This window comes from Urocitellus parryii, chromosome X (genome assembly GCF_045843805.1).
Source record: "Urocitellus parryii isolate mUroPar1 chromosome X, mUroPar1.hap1, whole genome shotgun sequence".
Taxonomy (NCBI): domain Eukaryota; kingdom Metazoa; phylum Chordata; class Mammalia; order Rodentia; family Sciuridae; genus Urocitellus; species Urocitellus parryii.
The window spans coordinates 94,707,204-94,725,969 of NC_135547.1; the positions used below are offsets into that span (position 1 = coordinate 94,707,204).

The following is an 18,766-nucleotide window of genomic DNA, read 5'->3' on the forward strand; positions in this document are numbered from 1 at the left end:
ATGTACATATAGACAATATTTAAGAAAATCATAAATATTGAACAAAGGGACCTAAATGGATGCGAAGTTTTTACATTTCACTCAAGTGGTAAAACATCAACACCAGTAGATGGTGATAAATTACGAATACTGAATACCTACAGCAACCACTAAGAAATCTATACAAAGAAAAGAAAACACAACAAGATGAAGATGGAATCCTAAAAAATATTCAGATAACCCATATGAAAAGAGAAACACCAATGAGAAACACAGGAAACAAAAAATAACAAAACAGCAGACTTAAACCCTAACATATCAAGTGTAAATGATCTAAACATATCGATTAAAAAAGATAAGAGTGGGTTTTCAAAAACTGTCTAACAATATACTATCTAGAAAAAAAAGAACATGATAAAATGAATAAGTTCAAAGTGAAAGAATGGGAAAAGATCCACTAGGCTGGGGTGTAGCTCAATGGTAGAGTACTTGCCTAGCATGCACAAGAGCCTGAGTTTGATCCCTCTCACACTGGGAAAAAAAAAAAAAAAAGGAAAAGAAAAAGACCATGTAAATACTACATTAAAAAAAAAAAAAAACAGAAGTGACTTTCAGAGAAAATTAACTCCAGAGTAAGGGAAATCATTAGCAAAATAAAGAGAGACAAAACTATATTATATATAATAAAAGGATCAATTCACCAAAAGATGATGATCTTAAATGTGTACTGACATAACAACATACAGAAGCAAAAATCTCATAGAAAAGAAAAATAGACAAATCAACACCTGTAATTGAATGCCTGCAACACCACACATTCAGCATTGACAGAACTCCTGGACAGAAATTAGTGATGATAAAGAACTCAACATAACCAACAGGATCTATCATGAATACAATACTTTACCCCAAAAGAGCAGAATATGTACTCTTTTCAAGAACCCGTGGAACGTCCCAAGAAAAACCATATCCTGAGTCATAAAACATCAACATACACAAAAGAATAGAATTATACAAAGCAAACTCTCCAAACATAATGAAATCAAGCTAAAATTAATATGAAAATCTCCAAACACTTAGAAACTGAACAACTCACTAATAAACACTCCATAGATCAAAGAAAAAATCTAATCCAAGAGGAAAATTTTAAATGTACAGAAGCAAGTGAAAAATAGAAATACAACACATAAAAATACATAGAACATAACTAAAGTAGTACTGAAAGGTCGATTCATATCACTAAATTATTACATCAGAGAAAAGGAAAAGTCTCAAATCAGTAATCCAAGTTCCTAGTTAGAAACTAGAAAATACAGAACAAACAAATCCAAAGCAAGCAGAAGGAAGAAAATAATAAAGATCAGAGAATATATCAATAAAATTGAAAGCAAGAAAATGAAGAAAAAAATCCACAAAAGGTTAGTTCTTCAAAAAAAAATAACAATTGATAAATCTCCAGAAAGACCAATAAAAATGAAGACATAAATCACCAATGTCAGGAATGAAAATGGGGATCACACTACTGATCTTGCATCATTTAAAAGGATAAGAAAAGGAATATTATGAACAATTCTATGCTCACAAACTCAACAACTTAGAATTAGGTCAAATCCAATCCTCTAAAATTATAAAGTACAAAACTCTGCAAAGATGACAGTCTGAAGAGTCCTATAAGCAATAAACAAACTGAATTTTTAACTGAAAGCTCCAAAAAAAGTTTAAATCATTTCGCTAAAGAATTCTTGCTAACATTTAAAGATGAATTAAAACCAATTTCACAGATTCTCATTCCAGAAAAAGGAAATATTTCCCAACTCATGTTATAGGTGCTAGTATTACCAGTACCAAAAACCAGATAAATAATGTACAAAAAAAGTTACCTATAAACCAGTGTCTCTCATGATATTTAGGACACAGAAATCCTCAACAAAATATTAGCAACATAATTCAACAATGTACAAAAAGAAGTATACATCATGACATCAGTTTTCTTTTTAACATTTTTTTAGTTGTAGATGGACACAAAACCTTTATTTTATTTATTAATTTTTATGTGGTGCTAAGGATCAGACCCAGTGCCTCACGTGTGCCAGGCAAGTGTATTACCACTGAGCCACAACCCCAACCCCACACCACCACCACCACCACCACCACCCTGTTCAGTTTTATTATGGGTATACAAAGCTGGTTCAGCATTTAAAAAAAAAAAAATTAAGTTACCTATTGTATCAACAACAAATAAAACTGAAAATCTAAATCTGTACTTTACAACAAAAGAATGATCCGTTTCCCTCTACCTGTAGAATCAAGGCAAAGCCATCCACTGTCACTATTCTTATTCAACACTGTACTGGAAGTTCTAGCCACTGCAATAAGGCAAGAAAAATAGAAGGCATAAGAGTTGGAAAGGAAGAAATAAAACTTTCCCTACTTAAAGGTACCATGAATATCTATCTAGAAAATTCCACAACAAAACAAAAAAAAAATTTTTTTAAATCTCTAATATAAATGAGTTCACTAAGGTCAGAAGATACAAGACCGAAAGACAAAAATCTACATACTAAAAATGAACTTTGGGAAATCCAAATTTAAAAAAAAAAAAACTCATCATTTACACTTGCTCCAAAGAAAATGAAATATTAGGTATAAACAAACAGTCATGGAATAAACCAAAGAAAATCTAAATAAATGAATAGGAATCTCATGCTTATAAATTGAGACTCAACACAGTAAAACGATTATTATCACATCTATAATCCCAGCAACTCCAGAGGCTAGGGCAAGAAAATCCCAAGTTCCAGAACAGCCTCAGCAACTTAGCGAGAACACCTCAAAATAAAAAATAAGAAAGTACTGGGAATGTAGCTCAGTAGCAAAGTGCCTCTGAGCTCAATATCCAGTACCCACCCACCCACTACCCCCCCCCAAAAAAAAAACACAAAGTTGATCTGTGCACTTCATGCAAATACAGAATAAAGTGGTTGTACAAGACCCTGGATTCAATCCCCAGCACTGCAAAAGAAAAAATAATAATAAGCTGTTAATGATCATTCACTATACCTGGTATTAAGGCCTACTATGTAACTAGAGTAACCAAGATAGTGTGGTACTGGTGGGAGAACAGACATGAGACAAATGAAACAGAACAGAGAACTCAAAGATAAGGCCCTAGGAATATGCCCAACTAATTGTGGAGTTCTTTCCTTTATTTTTTTGGTAGGGGTGGGGGGGGGGAACCCAGGGTTGCTTTACCTATATTCCCAGTCCTTTTTATTTTGAGACAGGTTCTCACTAAGTTGCCTTGAACTTGTGACCCACCTCCCAAATCACTGGGATTATGGAAGCATACGATGCTCAGTTGGCCAACTAAATTTTTTTTTTTTTGAGAGAGAGAGAGAATTTTTTAGTATTTATTTTTTAGTTATCGGTGGACACAACATCTTTGTTTGTATGTGGTGCTGAGGGTCGAACCCGGGCCGCACGCATGCCAGGCAAGCGTGCTACCGCTTGTGCCACATCCCCAGCCCTAGCCAACTAATTTTTACAAAGATTCAAAAGCAATTCATGGAGAAAGAAAGGTTAGCCTTTTAGACAAATAATGGTGGAGCAATTGAATACTCTATAGTAAAAACAAATTAAAGCTCAACCTAAACCTCGTACCTAACACAAAACATAAATACAAAACTTTTAGTAATAATCATAGAAAAAATCTTAAGGACCTTGGGACAGGTCTTAAAGATCCATAAAATAAAAACTGATAAATTGAACCACAACAAATTAAAAACTTTTTCTCTGGGGGAAAAAGAAATATAGAAATGTACAGACCAGGAGAAAATATTTCCAACAAAATATCCAAGACTAAAACCTAAAATATATAAAGAGCGCTCTACACTGAATACTTAAAAAAAAAATTCAAACAATCTAATTAGAAACTGTGCAAAAGACATGAACATATATTTCAGTGCAGAGGATACATGGAAAATAACAACATGAAAGATGTGCAAAATCACTAGTCCTTAGGCAAATGCAAACTAAAGCCACAAGGAAAAAGAAAAAGGGGGGGGGGAGTCCTTAAAGCCTCAATAAGGGGCTGAAGTTGTGGCTCAGTGGTAAAGCGCTTGCCTAGCATGTATGAGACACTGGGTTCAATTCTCAGCACTGCATATAAATAAATAAAATAAAGATCCACTGACAACTAAAAAATATTTTTAAGAAAACCTCAATGAGTTATTACTATAGACCTATCAGAATGTCAAATTTTTTTTAATACAAAAATAGTAGTAACACTAAATGTTGGCAAGTATTCAGTGAAACTGGAACACATATATGTTGCTGGTGGGAATATGAAATAGTAAAGAAGCTCTGAAAAATAGTTTCGCAGTTATAAAATGACATACATTGGGGCTGGGGCTAGGGCACAGTGGTAGAGTGCTTGCCTAGCATGTAGAAGGCACTGGGTTCCATCCTCAGTACCACATAAAAATACCTGCAACCCAAACACTCAAACGGGTTTTCTAGGCTGCAGAGGCCTGCTGCTTACACACACTCCATGAGCCAAGTAAAGCAGAGAATTGAGTTTCATCTCAAACTCCGGTGTCATACCAGAAAACACATATTTACACCAAAAAAAAGTACATGAATTCACAGCAACTTTATTTACAATAACCCTTAGTAGGTAAAAAATTAAAATTGTTGTACATCAATACCATGGAATACTACTCAGCAATAAAAGGAACAAACTACAGATAAGCATGACAACTTAGATAATCCCAGGGAAATATGCTTAGGATTAAAAAGGGGGAAAAAAAAAAAGCAATTCCAAAAGGACTGAATGATCCCATTTATACAACATTCTTGAAATGAGAGAATTATAGAAATGGTTGCCATGGATTAAGAAGGGGGTCAGGAGTTGGCTGTAATGGGGCAACAAGACAGACACTTTTGGTGATGAGCTGCTCTGTATTTTGACTATATCAATGCCAATATTCTGGATATGATAATGTACCAGTTTTGGAAGATGCTACCACTGAGGGAAACTGTGTAAAAGGCACATTAGATTATTATTTCTTACAACTGCATGTAAATCTACAATTATTTCAAATTTAAAAAAAGACTTAAAATCAATACAAAACTATTCCCATTTACAGAAATGTATTCATATATCCAATCTGTCATGAAATGTCCACTTCTGTAGATAACAACCACCATGTCCAATGAGACAAACAGATAAAAAACATACATCAGATTGGTAAGGACTCATAATTTTTCCTGCAGACGTTCAAGGCCCAGTTACCTTTTCCCATACAATCATGACTAGTTAAGAGCTGAATAACCCTTCTGTAGATGTCTATTAAAAGCTATTCTTTGGTGGCTGGGGATGTGGCTCAAGCGGTAGCGCGCTCGCCTGGCATGCGTGCAGCCCGGGTTCAATTCTCAGCACCACATACAAACAAAGATGTTGTGTCCGCCAAGAACTAAAAAATAAATATTAAAATTCTTTAAAAAAAAAAAAAAAAGCTATTCTTTGGACATCTGAATACTATATACAACAGCCTAGCCAAGTAGTGTCGATGCATAAACTTGATCTCCAACGACAGAAGACTCACTTTATTTTATCCACTTGTCATCTTTGAAGTTTTTTTTTTAAGTTTTCCTTTTAGAATTACAAGCATGGAACATAATTTAAGAGTTAAACTCTGGGGGAGGGAGAGCACACATCCTATAATTGCAGTCATTTGGGAGGCTGAGGCAGGAGGATCACAAGTTCAAGCCAGCCTCAGCAATTTTGCAAGACATTGTCTCAAAATAAAAAATAAGAAGAGCAGAAGATGTAGCTAAGTGGTAGAGCACACCAGAGCACTCCTGGGTTCAATCCCCATTGCTGGGTGGGGGGTTTATACTTAAATCTAACTTACAAATTCCAAATCTCTTTTATAACTGATAAAGATTTTAATTTAAGTAAACACACACACACACACACACACACACACACACACACTCCAAAATCCAACAATAAAAGTTTACTTTCACTAGATCAGAAAGTGTCCCAAACAATGTCAAGTGATTCTTAGTACTCTTAAGGAGCCTTACTCATTTTTCTAATACCCAAATGCCCAATACCTAATAGCACATATTTATTCAATGGTACATTTCTCATCAATTCACACCTAAGAATTCATTTAGCCCTGTTACCACGTGAGTTCATGGCAGGCAGAAATATCCATCAATTATAGCCAGAATTAGAAATAACAATGACCTAAGAAATGACAATCCCTCTAAGAAGCAGTTTGTGAGTTAGTCAAACACTTAACCATTAATAAATAAAATGAACTTTCAAACCAATCTAAGATGAATTGAATGGTTAAGAACTAGATTTTAAAAAACATACAATTCTCATTTCCATTATATGCATTCCTTCAGTTTCTAGTCTTAAAGACTTGAGACTAAATCAAAGAAAATTACAATCTAAAAGAAAGTTTAATTGTGCCGTCCTGGTTCAAAACCTTAAGGAACTGAGTCAACCCTAAAAATTCAAATTAACAGCCACCTATAATTTTAGTGCTTGCTATATAATCACTTTGTAAATTCCTAATTTTAACAGAAGGTAAAATTAGAAACCATAAGAATTAAATGATTTAACAAAAATAGGGACGAAAGACTAAAATTCAGGTCTTCAGTTTTCTAACCCATTATTCTTTCAGTTTATCACATAGCCTCCAAACCAAATCAGCATTTTGAGCACCCAAGTTGAGGACACAATACCAAACAAAGCCTATTAACTATGTTAAGCATGTACTTACAGGTATATTTCCAGTTAAAGCAAAAGATTCTCTGGGGATCAGTCTTCTCTACCACTCTTATGATTAATAGAGGAGAAATTGAAAGAATAGAACATTACAAACTATGTGGCAACATCCATGTCATCTCAGATTAACCAATCTACTTAACAGTCTGAAACTTTTCTTTTTCCCCAGGATACTCCCTACATTAATACTCCCACCATTAATACCATGTACCCAAGAATCAGTAAACTAAATTAACTAAAAACATTGGAGGCTGGGCACCATAGCACATGCCTATAATCCCAGCAGCTCAGGAGGCTGAGGCAAGAGGATCGAGAGTTCAAAGCCATTTAGCTAAGACCCTAAGCAAATCAGTGAGACTTTTGTCTCTAAATAACATGGGGGGGGGGGGGGGCTGGGGATGGGCTCAGTGGTTAAGTGCCCCAGGGTTCAATCCCTGGTACCAAAAAAAAAAAAAAAAAAAAATAGAGTCCATGGTTAGGTCTCAGGGAGGAAACCCTATACTCTCTGAAATCACATATAAAATGTACACAGCTACAATGACCTTCAAAGAATTAATGACTTCTAAAAAGCAAAGTACCACTGTTCAAGCCCTATTACAAAGCTACTGTGAAAATATATATATTCTGATATGAAATAAGTTAGTAACACACTAAGGGCTATACCTCTTTTAGCTAATCAAGAATACAAATTTACCTATTTTCCCTTTTCTAAAATAAAAAAACAAGAATAAATCATGAAGATGAATGACTCTTAAGAACACAAGATATTAAGTAGCATAAACCATGACTACTTCTACACACCCTCAGGGAATAAATTAAATTAGTATTCATGAAGCCTGGTAATCAGTCACACCAATAAAACCAAAATATGAAAGCAAAATCCACCAATTATTCCAATTGGGAGTTCACAGCATATAAAATTAAGCAACTGCTATCTTAGGAAAACACGTAAACACACTTTCAATTAGGACCTTTGCACGTTGAAGAAATTCTGCATTCAATAACCACATACATTAGGAGTAACAGAACCTCAAAATCCAAGTAATTTAAAAATCACCCAAACCAATCCCCTCACCAACATTTCATTACTTGAATAACTAGAAAACTCCTGAAACTCAAGACAACACAATATAAAAACTACTAATATTTTCATATGGCAAGCAATAAAATTAATGCACTTTAACAAAATGTATATAATATGAGCTCCAATTGTATGGGAAAAAAATACAACAGCATGTGCTTATATATGTTGAAATACTATGAAAAGTTACCCAATAAATATTTATCAGTAACCACTTTTGAGAACTGGAATTAAATAACTGGGAAATGATATAAGAGGAAGATTTTCTATTCACTCTAACATTCTTTCTGTAACTTCTCAATTTTGTACTATGTGCAAGTCTATCTATTCAAAAATTGTATGAAGGCATTTTAAAAGTCAAAGACAGGATCATATTACAATTAGGATGGTGACAGTGGGGAAATAGAGGAACAAACAGATTTGAGACTTAAAACACAGAAATAACAAGATCTGGTACTATCAGAACTTAATAAATTAAGAAAAAAAAAAGGCTGGCACAGTGGCACATACCTATAATCCAAGCACTATGGAGGCTGAGGAGGAAAGATCATTTGGGCTCAAGGGTTCCAGACCAGCCTGGGTAACATACTGAGACATGTCTCAAAAAAGAAAGAAAAAGAGGCTTCAAGAATGATTTCAAGATTTCTAGCATGGAAAGTGGTAAGGGACATTTACTATGATAAGGAACACTAAAGACTGATAAATTCAGTTTGCCTACATTCAGTTTGAGGTCCAAATAGTCAAGTAGGCAGTCAAGTAGGCAGTCAAGTATGCATGCAAGTTGGGAACAAAGTGAGTAAAAAAGGCTCAGAACAGAGCTTCCTTGCAAAGGAGATTGAGATATGACACCAAAAGAAAGCTAAACTAGTAAGATTCTCAAGAAAGCCAAGGAAAGAGCTTCTTAAGAACTCTCAAATCTCCCCCCATGACCCTTTCATTCCTAAATCACAGCCTTAGTTTAAACTTACCTGTCTTTTTCAAGATGATAACACATATTTTGTACTGAGCACCTTCCATGAGAAACCCAATGCCAAGTACTTTTACATATTCTTTTTTTCTCCCTAACACAAAATACAATAGCCCACAGGACATCTATTATCACTTTTACTTTACAGATGAGAAAACTGAGTCTCTGAAAAAATCTTGCCTAAGGATCACACATCTATTAAGTAGCAGAAGCAGAATTTTACCTAAAATCCACAAATCACTATCTAACCATAAGTAAGTACTTTACAACTAGTTTTCTTTCCCCCCACTCAACTGAATTTTTCTCACAGTGGCCAGTAATAGTCCTATAAAACCTACTTTTGGTCATGTCGCTTCCCCTGATTAAAAAGTTAAATTCAGTGATGCCCCCCAAAAAATCCTACAGTCTATAGTGATGCGGTTCTTCACATGCTCAGTTACCTTTTCCCAATCCCACTGAGACACCCTACCCTCTACCCACACTACACTATTCACAGTTCCTCAAAACCATTTAATTTCATGTCTCCAGCTCTTTGTCTTCTTTTTCCACTTACTATATGCCTGGTAAACTTCTATTTATGTTTTACAATCAAGACCAAATCCCAAATCTTTGTGCACTTCCCCTCATTCTCTTCTCTAGTCAAAATTAACTACTCCAAAATGGTGAGAATTGTTGAAAATAGTTCACTGAACTATCTTCAATACCTGTACACAATTTAAACTATCCACAATAAAAGTTTGAAATGTTCCAATTGCTCCATCATTTGAGAGCCCATAGCACTTTGCATTATCCTTAGTATTGAACTTACTAAATCATATGACCACTCAGTCCCTTGGCCTCTTCCCACAAACTAAAGGGTATAGAAGCTAGGTCTTCCTGGTTTTCTGTAAACCTGACACAGTCCCTCCCTACAGTTCACAAATGTTGCACAAATCAATCAAGCAACATAAAGCTTTTATAGTTCTCATTCTGTTATCCAAAATTCAGATGACAAGATCAGCATGTTCAGGGTGGTATGGCCATAGACTATTATATGAAATTCAAATACTGCATCTTTTTTTAAATTATTTTTTACTTGTTGATGGACCTTAATTTTTTATTTATTTATATGCAGTGCTGAGAATCGAACCCAGTGCCTCTGCTAGGCAAGCACTCTGCCAACTGAGCCACAACCCCAGCCCCCAAATACTGCATCTTAAAAACATTTTCCTTAAATATATAAACTATCCAAACAGACTAAAAGAACTAAGATTCATAAATTTCTTAAGGAAAATTATCTCTTTGGTCATGTATTGTATAATATCCTATTACAAAACCCCACCACAACATCAATACAAACTCACCACATATTCAGCTAAATATCGGTTTCCTACTCATTTCCTAAGCAACTAATGGTCAACTTTCACATAACAAAAAACAAGTCCCATGGACATCTGACATTAGGAAATCATTTCTATGTTTAACAATTTGGGCACTACAATTATGTTTCAGAGACAGATATATGTAAATTAAATGATACCACCGAGGGCTGGGGCTATAGCTCAGTGGTAAAGCACTTGCCTCCCATGTGTGAAGTACTGGGCTAGATCTTCAGCATCACATAAAAATAAAAATACTGTGTGTTCATCTACAACTAAAAATATGTTTTTAAAAAAATATCTGAGATATACCTCAAAATAATGAGAGTAAAGGGAAAGATAAAGGTGAAACAAGACTGGCCACGAATTGAAAATTATTGAAGACTGGCCACGAATTGAAAATTATTGAAGGTCATGGGTGGTTGGTTGATTTTCTCTACTTCTTTTTTTTTTTTTTTTTTTTTTTAAAGAGAGAGTGTGAGAGAGAGAGAATTTTTTTTAATATTTATTTTTTAGTTTTCGGTGGACAGAACATCTTGGTTTGTATGTGGTGCTGAGGATCAAACCCGGGCCGCACACATGCCAGGCGAGCGCGCTACCGCTTGAGCCACATCCCCAGCCCAATTTTCTCTACTTCTTAATAAAACTGTTTTCTTCCAAAGAGAAGGATCTAACAAACATACTGTAATAAACCTATAGACTGAAAACAACCCTTTGTCCAAAACAATTTCTTCCACTGTTCTAAATGAAAATGAATTAGATGACGTTATATAATATCTTCAACTATAACAAAGCCCAACCTTCTTCCTGAAGATAAACTGAGCAGCTGGCATCTTTTATTTATTCTAACAGACAAAATACTACCACAGACAAAACAACAAAAAGGATACAAGAATACATTCACAACAAAATGACACCAAGTTTTAGCAATATACAGGAGTAGACAGCAGACAGACAAAAGAAGGGGGAAAAAATACAGTGTAGAAGAATAAAGTAGCAAACAGCCTACAAATTAGCTCAGAAACCTAAAGCAAAAAACAAGGGATTACTCCAACCTTCTAGGTTATAGATCTTAATTACGTCCCAAATATCAGCCTGGGCCACATCAGGCCCCAAAGTAAAATCAGCCATGAAAAAGATGCTAAAAATCAAAATGAAGAATGAATGCAATGAATATCACACAAAGCCATCTAAAACACAAAAAAATAGGATCTAACATCTCTACTTCATTTGCTGCTACCCCCCCCATTGAGGGACCACAAAATTCAGAAGTATTCCAATTTATTATGTAATAAAATATAATAAAACCTGTAAGTGTTCTTCTAGCTCAGCATGGTGGTAAGCACCTGTAGTCCCAGCACCTTGGGAGGCTAAGGCAGAAGGATCACCAAGTTTGAGGCCAGCCTTAGCAACATACTGAGACCCTGTCTCAAAATAAAATAAAAAGGACTGAGGATGTACAGTGGTAAAGCATTCCAAATTCAATTCTCATCCCACTTCCCCAAATCCTTGTCTAACTACAGACAACAGCCATTAGCCATTTAAACGCATCTAAAATGTAACATTTTAGTATACTATCAGAGTTCTTCTTCTTCTTCTTCTTATTATTATTATTATTATTATTATTATTATTAAAGTAATATATGTCTATGACTATTATTATTATTATTATTAAAGTAATATATGTCTATGGTTTTTAAAAAAACAACACAGAAATTTATGAAGTAAAAAGTTTAAAATCTCTTCCCTGCAGCACTCCAGAGGTGTTTTGTACTGCAAAAATGACCATTATTTAACTACTTCTTGAATATCCTCCCAAATTGTCAGAGAATTTCTTAAATTGATCCATTAACACTCATTTATCCCAAGTTAAGAACTCCTAGCAAAGGTATGTATTGCTACAAAATGAGATCAGAAGGTATAGAACACACAGATAATCCTTGGAACAACTGCTTAAAAGCAAAATCTGATATTTAAATGTTTTCCTAAACAAAATTAAAAGATGTCTTGCTGGGGCTGGTGATGTAGCTCAGTGGTAAAGCGCTTGCCTAGCATGTGTGAGGCCCTGAGTTCAATCCCCAGAACCACTAAAATAATAAAAAATAAACATGTATTGCTACTATACAAATCGTTAAACACCATCTCCAAGAAACACAATCAAGAACCAATTCCCATCCTATTAAGGGTTATTCTAAACTCCTAACTTCTTAAATTGACCTTTATAATAAACTTGCAGAGTACTCTACTCTTTTGCTGCTGATGGGTTAGTCATACTTGTCTCACTCCTATTAGGTAACTGCAAGTTCAACACAGGGGAATGATATCTAAGTTATCCTTGTATTCTTTATACAGACAACTTGCACTTAGCATATATTCAAATATTTGTTACTCTGATTTACTGTCATAACTTACAAACTAATATGAAAAATTGATACAATTATATGCAAAGTTTCACTATGAGTACATGAGACTGTCATCCATCCACTAAATAATCCCATTAATTAATTAACTAGTCTACAAATAAATACATGCAGGCCCTAAACAGCCTAAACACCATTTCAATTCTTAGATAATCTGGTGGTATTTTCTTAATGTAAACTAGTTCTCTGCATACCACATTTCAAAAATACTAATAATGCACAGTGGTAGGCTGGAGAGTATAGCTCTGTGGTACAGAACTTCTCTAGCACATGCCAAGTCGTGGATTGGACTCCCAGCACAGCAAAAATTTAAAAATAACAATAATGCATAGTGTTATAAGTCATTAATATCAATAAGCCCAAAGCATCATAATGAATTTCAAAGTAAAATCAAGCTCAACAAAATCTTTTTCAAAACATGCAAAATATTGGCACTATATAAGTGAAACTAAACATTACATAATCTAAGTAAGAAAAAGATTTACTCTGCAGCTAGCCAAGCAATGAATCTTCACTTTGGTTTTAAGTGTGTGGCCCATGACTCCACTCTATCACGTGTAAGTCATAAAAATTCATCACTGAAGCAGTTTTTAACAACCTCAAATATCTAGAGGCAGCAGTCAGATAGATGATCCCTAATTTGATTTTACAGAAAGACTATTCAGTAAAAAGAAAAACAGAATTTAAAAAGTGCCTGTTTATATGTTACTGAAGTTCTAATTCATGTGCAGATATGCAAATATATCCTATAATCTCTTACTATATCTTTATTACTAGAGATAATCAAAATTTTAAGAAATGTGTAGTGGTCCAAATAAAGTTATAATTATTTAGAAGACAACTTTCTAACCTAGAAAATACTTTTTAAAATCCATCAAATCAAAGACGTAATTTTCAAACACAAGGCACATTACTTCTGTGGTTATTTCTGTGCCACCAGAACATCAGAAAGGTATATATCCTTTTAAGTACCAGCAAACAATAAACACAATAACGTTTGTTTTTTAACATCACCAATATCCAAATATTACAGTATAAAACACCACCTCTAGAACTGACCTAATAATTTCCCCCTACATACAAGCAAATCATATTCAGGAAAATATATTCTTCAATGGATCTTCAATTATTTCCATTACCCCCAAAATTAAAAATACCAACTATTTTAATATTGTTATCTCCTTTTTAAAAATAGCACGTACACTTTTAAAGATTTTTTTAAATATATTTATTTTTATTTATTTTTATGTGGTGCTGAGGATCAAACCCAGGGCCTCACATGTGGGAGGCAAGCGCTCTACCACTGAGCTACAACCCCAGCCCAAAACACATGCATTTTTAAACAGTAAACAATCCATAACTTCTTCTTTTCTACATAACCTATTAATGGGATTATTAAAAAAAAACTAATAATAGAGTACTTAAGTCAAACTTCAAAATGATATAAGTTTAAAAGAATATATGCATTTATTTTAGTAATAGTTCCCTGACAGAGAAGATACCATATTGATCTGACACTGAAAGTCTTCCCCAGTCCTCTAGCATTATATTAATACTCTAATGATATCCTCCAGTATTACTAAATACAATAATATATATACTATTATATAAATATATAAACATATACTTATATATAAATATATATTCTTACAATGTTTATGCTATATATATTATACATATTATACTTTAACTTAAATCCTTATCCTAGTAAAAAATAAGTAAACCCAAAATGTTTTTTAAAATATACTAAGAAGTTGGGCACAGCGGCACACACCTGTAATCCCAGCAACTCCGGAAGCTAAGGCAGAAGGACTGCAAGTTCAAGACCGGCCTCAGCAACACAATAAGAGACCATGTCTCAAAATCCAAATAAAAAGGGCTGGGGATATGGCTCAGTGGTTGAGCACCCCAGGTTTAATCCCTAGTACCAAAAAAAAATAAAAATAAAAATAACAACAAAGAAAGAAAGAGAAAGAAATTGTACTAAAAATGTCACCATAGTTAATTTTGGTTAAAATGTTTCATTTCTTAATTACTTTTGAGTAACTCCACTGTAATTAAAAAAAATAAGAAGAATCTTGAATTATTCAATTACCTTAAGATCATGGGTCAGCATTAACAGGCAAACTGTTCAAGATCATACTGAATTACAAGAACTAAGTAGGCTTTCGAGCTTTATTTACAATCTTAGTTTTAAAATATTACTACAAAAAAAATAATATACTATATTACTAATTTAGTTGCTTGGAGTTTTGTTTTACAGTACAGGGGACTGAACCCAGAGGCACTCTATCAGTGAGTTATGGACCCAGCCCTTCTTTTATTTCATTTTGAGACAGGGTCTCACCAAGTTGCCCAAGCTAGCCTTGGATTTATGATCCTCAGGCCTCAATTTCCTGAGTGACTGGGATTACAGGCATGTGACACCATACCCAGCACTAATTTAGTTTTTAATCCAAAACCCCAAACACTGTATATTAAATGTCAATCCTACAAACAAAAATTATTTCAATTACTCGAAAATAATGGAATCTTACAAAACTTCAGAGAAATCAGCAGTTTGGATAAAGCAGCATCACACCTGAAAAAGGAATACCTAAAGTGTGGGGGCAAGTAAGAGACACTTAATGCTATCAGCCTTCCAAAATTTTTAAGAAAAGAATTATTTTGGGGGCTGGGGATGTGGCTCAAGCGGTAGCGCACTCGCCTGGCATGCATGCGGCCGGGTTCGATCCTCAGCAGCACCACATACAAAGATGTTGTTACAAAGATGTTATGTCCGCCGATAACTAAAAAATAAATATTAAAATTCTCTCTCTTTAAAAAAAAAAAAAGAATTATTTTTAAAACATACAAATGTGAATTTAAAAACTTGAAAAAAGACCCAATAATGTGTGTGTGTGTGTGTGTGTGTGTGTGTGTATATATATATATATATATATATATATATATATATGAATGAGAATACAAATTTTAGAAAACAAGCAGTAAAAACTAAATTTGTTGTAAAAGGAAAAAAAGTTAAAGTACAGACTAAATGGGGGGGGGGGCAGAGAGGGGAGTGGCACAAAAAAAATAGCTAAAGAGAATTCCAGAAATTATTCAATTCGGTTAAGTCTTCAATCCAGTAGCCTGAACGCACCTCAGTAGAGAAAGCCAATTCTCATGTTTAATACTTACAATAAAAAAGACCACTGAAACCAACATGGTTCAACATTTCACCAAAAAAAATTTTAAAATATTAAAAAAAAAAAAAAAACAGCTTCCCAGGACTGTTAAAAAGCGGGATGAAACTAAATAATTCAATACTTCCTACAGCAGGACTCCAGCTCATTCATTCTATTCAGAATCCAATTCTAACAGAAGGTGTGAGGTTATATAATGTCAAGCTTTACATTACACATTCCACTGGTATGTTCAGGCTCTCAAGGATGCAACCAAGGGTTTGAGCACATACTATAGAATGTTTTATTTTAAGTCAAGGCTAACGGGTCTTGATTTAAGCAGGTATGACCTCACAAGTTCATAAGTCTGAAGCAATGAAGATTTTTTTTTTTTTAGCTCAACAAACTAGTTTACCAAATTACCCCATACTTGATAAACCTGCAATTTTTTGCCAAAAAAAAAAAAATGAAGCTTCCTAAGTTTCTCATTTTCAAGATGTTACTGTACTCAAATGTCAAAAGTAATGCACGACTTCACAAAAAAAAAATGCATGAAAATGCTGTTTTTCAAAATTTAAACTCAGTTCATACCAACTGCAGGGTTCAATATTACAATATCCAATGTTAAGCACCATCTACTGTCAATGTATCTGAATAAGCATTCTAAGACATGAAATCATCAACTAGCATTTTACACTTTATTACATAAAACATCAAGTTACATTTGTTTCTTCATCACCATAACCAAAAACAATAGATTTGACCAAACTTGCCTAAATGAATTATCTTTGCAAGCAACTTTACCAACCCAGTATTAAACTGGCAATATTCATTCCAAAAGAAAATGCTCCTTAAATTTAAATCATTTAATTTTTTTTTGGATGGTAATTTTGACAGTGGTCTAGTATTTTTAAATAAATACTTCATATATTCACATTGTTGGGGGGGGGGGGACTTTAAGACGGGAAGAACAAATATTGATTCTTAAATCATTCCTGAGCTAGTCACTGTTCATTTTCCCAGACATAATTTTAATGAAGTCAATACCTACACAAAGTTTAATGCAAGTTTTCTGTACAGGTCAAAGGGACTGGACTTATTTTAAAGAATTACTTCCATTTAGTTTTCTGGTCACTATTTGAAATCAAAATTCCCTATATTTAGTTACTTTTAAATAAAAACAGAAGTGTAATTATAGATTAAAAGGGATTAATGACTCTGCTAAACAAACTACAGCAAAAATTAAAGATAACAAAAACAAATTTAACAAAAGAAATGCTAAGCTTTAGTCATTTCAAACTTCGTTCTCAACTGCAACAATAAAGCTAAGTGTCAAACGCAAAGCTACAGATTTCAGCCAGAAAAGAAAATGCCTAATGGATTCAACACTTATTCCACACACTCCAAGTTTCACTGTCCCAATTAAGAAGAAAGTCTTCTAATACCATTTCAATCAGATTTTGGTCAGGAGATACAAACTCATGCGAACAGAATCAGACTCCAGTCTTTGTTCAATAGCTTACAGATGGGTAACTAAGTGTGCTACAGGTTGATAAGCATTTACCAGGCTAATGCATGCTGTCTCCAAGCAAGAGAGAGATACGAGAATTCTATATGCAAATAACCTGGAATAATTTTTTGTAAAATGCCATGAAGCTACACACTCCAAAGGAAAGGCCTATTCATCGCTACTATTTATTTCCATGTTTACCTCTCCTTCCTCCCCCAAACCCCCCCTTCACTTTCTCCTCCCACCCTGTCCCGCCATCTTGGGCCGATAGGAGCAGCCATTACTTAACTAAATGACAGTGCCAACAACTTTCCACACAAATAAACAGAGACTACACCCCGAATCCTCCCGGCCTCCCGTCAGACACACAGGAAACAAGGCTCCAGGAAAAACACACACATACACACACGCGCGCGCACACACATTCACAAGTAACTGCGGTGTTTCTTTTGCAGAAAGACCCCCAAAAAGTAAACAAGTCACCTAACTTCAGGTAAAACATACCAATCGAGATACATGTCAACAGCCCAATGCAAACTCTTCACCGACCTAAAACTACGTGCAACTTCCCCCTTCCGGGAGCAGGGAGAGAAGAAAGACCAAAACGTTTGGTTAACAGTAGACATCACGAACAGCCTACCTGAAGAAAAAGAATAAAAACCACAGGAGGCAAGTGAGTCGGAGATTTCAGGAAATCCGCACACATTTATGATCCTTTGACCCTTAAGAGGCACCACGGAGATTATCAGCCTACCCCCCAAAAGCTGTGAAATAGCAGGCAATTTTGTCGACCCAGTTGAGCTCGGCCCCAAAGCGCAGCCGTCTCCGTTCCTCCAGCTTCAAGAGAAGAGTGATTTCGCAAGGGAGCAAGCGAGGTACCAGAGGGTGGGGGGAGCACAGAGGAAAGAAATAGTTTTCCGGAAGCCCCTTGGCGATCGTTCGTGGCCACAATGAGTGCTGACCCCGGCCGCGGGGCCCGGGGGGGACGCGGCGCCGGCCCGGGAGACCGTGTCCGCGCTCCAGCCCGCGGGTGCCTTACCTTGCCCAGTAGGGCCTTCGTCCTGGCGCCATCTTCATGAAATCTCACAAACCCGAAAAGGCGGCTGTAGGAAAAAGATACACAAGGTTCGTTAAAGCTCCCGGAACACCAGTGACCCATCTCTGACCGAGCCCGAGGCCCCGGCGGCGGCCGCGCGGAGAGCGCCAAGCCGAGGTGCCCGCCCCACCGCCGCCAGAGGCAAGCCGCGCTCGGGCCTCCCCAGAGAGCGGCGCCTGCCTGTCCGGAGTCGACCCGGAGAGTGACGGCGGCCGGTACCTGTCCAGTCCGCCGAGCGCCTCCCTCTCCTCGGCTGTCAGGCTGGGGGACGCCTCCTCGCTCTCGCCGCTCGCTTTTCCCGCCGCCATTTTCTTTTCCTCATCACCGAAAGCGGCGGCGGCAACGGCGGCGGTAGCGAGCGACACTCCGCAGGATTTCATGGAAAC

At 35.6% G+C, this 18,766-nt stretch overlaps 1 protein-coding gene across 4 annotated transcripts in view; it reads right to left on the minus strand.

Moving 5' to 3' along the window:
- Window positions 1–18,766, minus strand: part of Kdm6a (lysine demethylase 6A) — a 213,420-nt gene extending 194,654 nt beyond the window's left edge. For all 4 annotated transcript variants that reach the window (XM_026379706.2, XM_026379707.2, XM_026379704.2 and 1 more), the window contains exons 1-2: window positions 18,600–18,766; window positions 18,324–18,387 (exon numbers count right to left, since the gene is read on the minus strand). In XM_026379706.2, coding sequence (XP_026235491.1) covers window positions 18,324–18,387; window positions 18,600–18,760 — 225 coding nt within the window. In that variant the 5' untranslated portion in view covers window positions 18,761–18,766. The remainder of the gene's footprint in view (window positions 1–18,323; window positions 18,388–18,599) is intronic.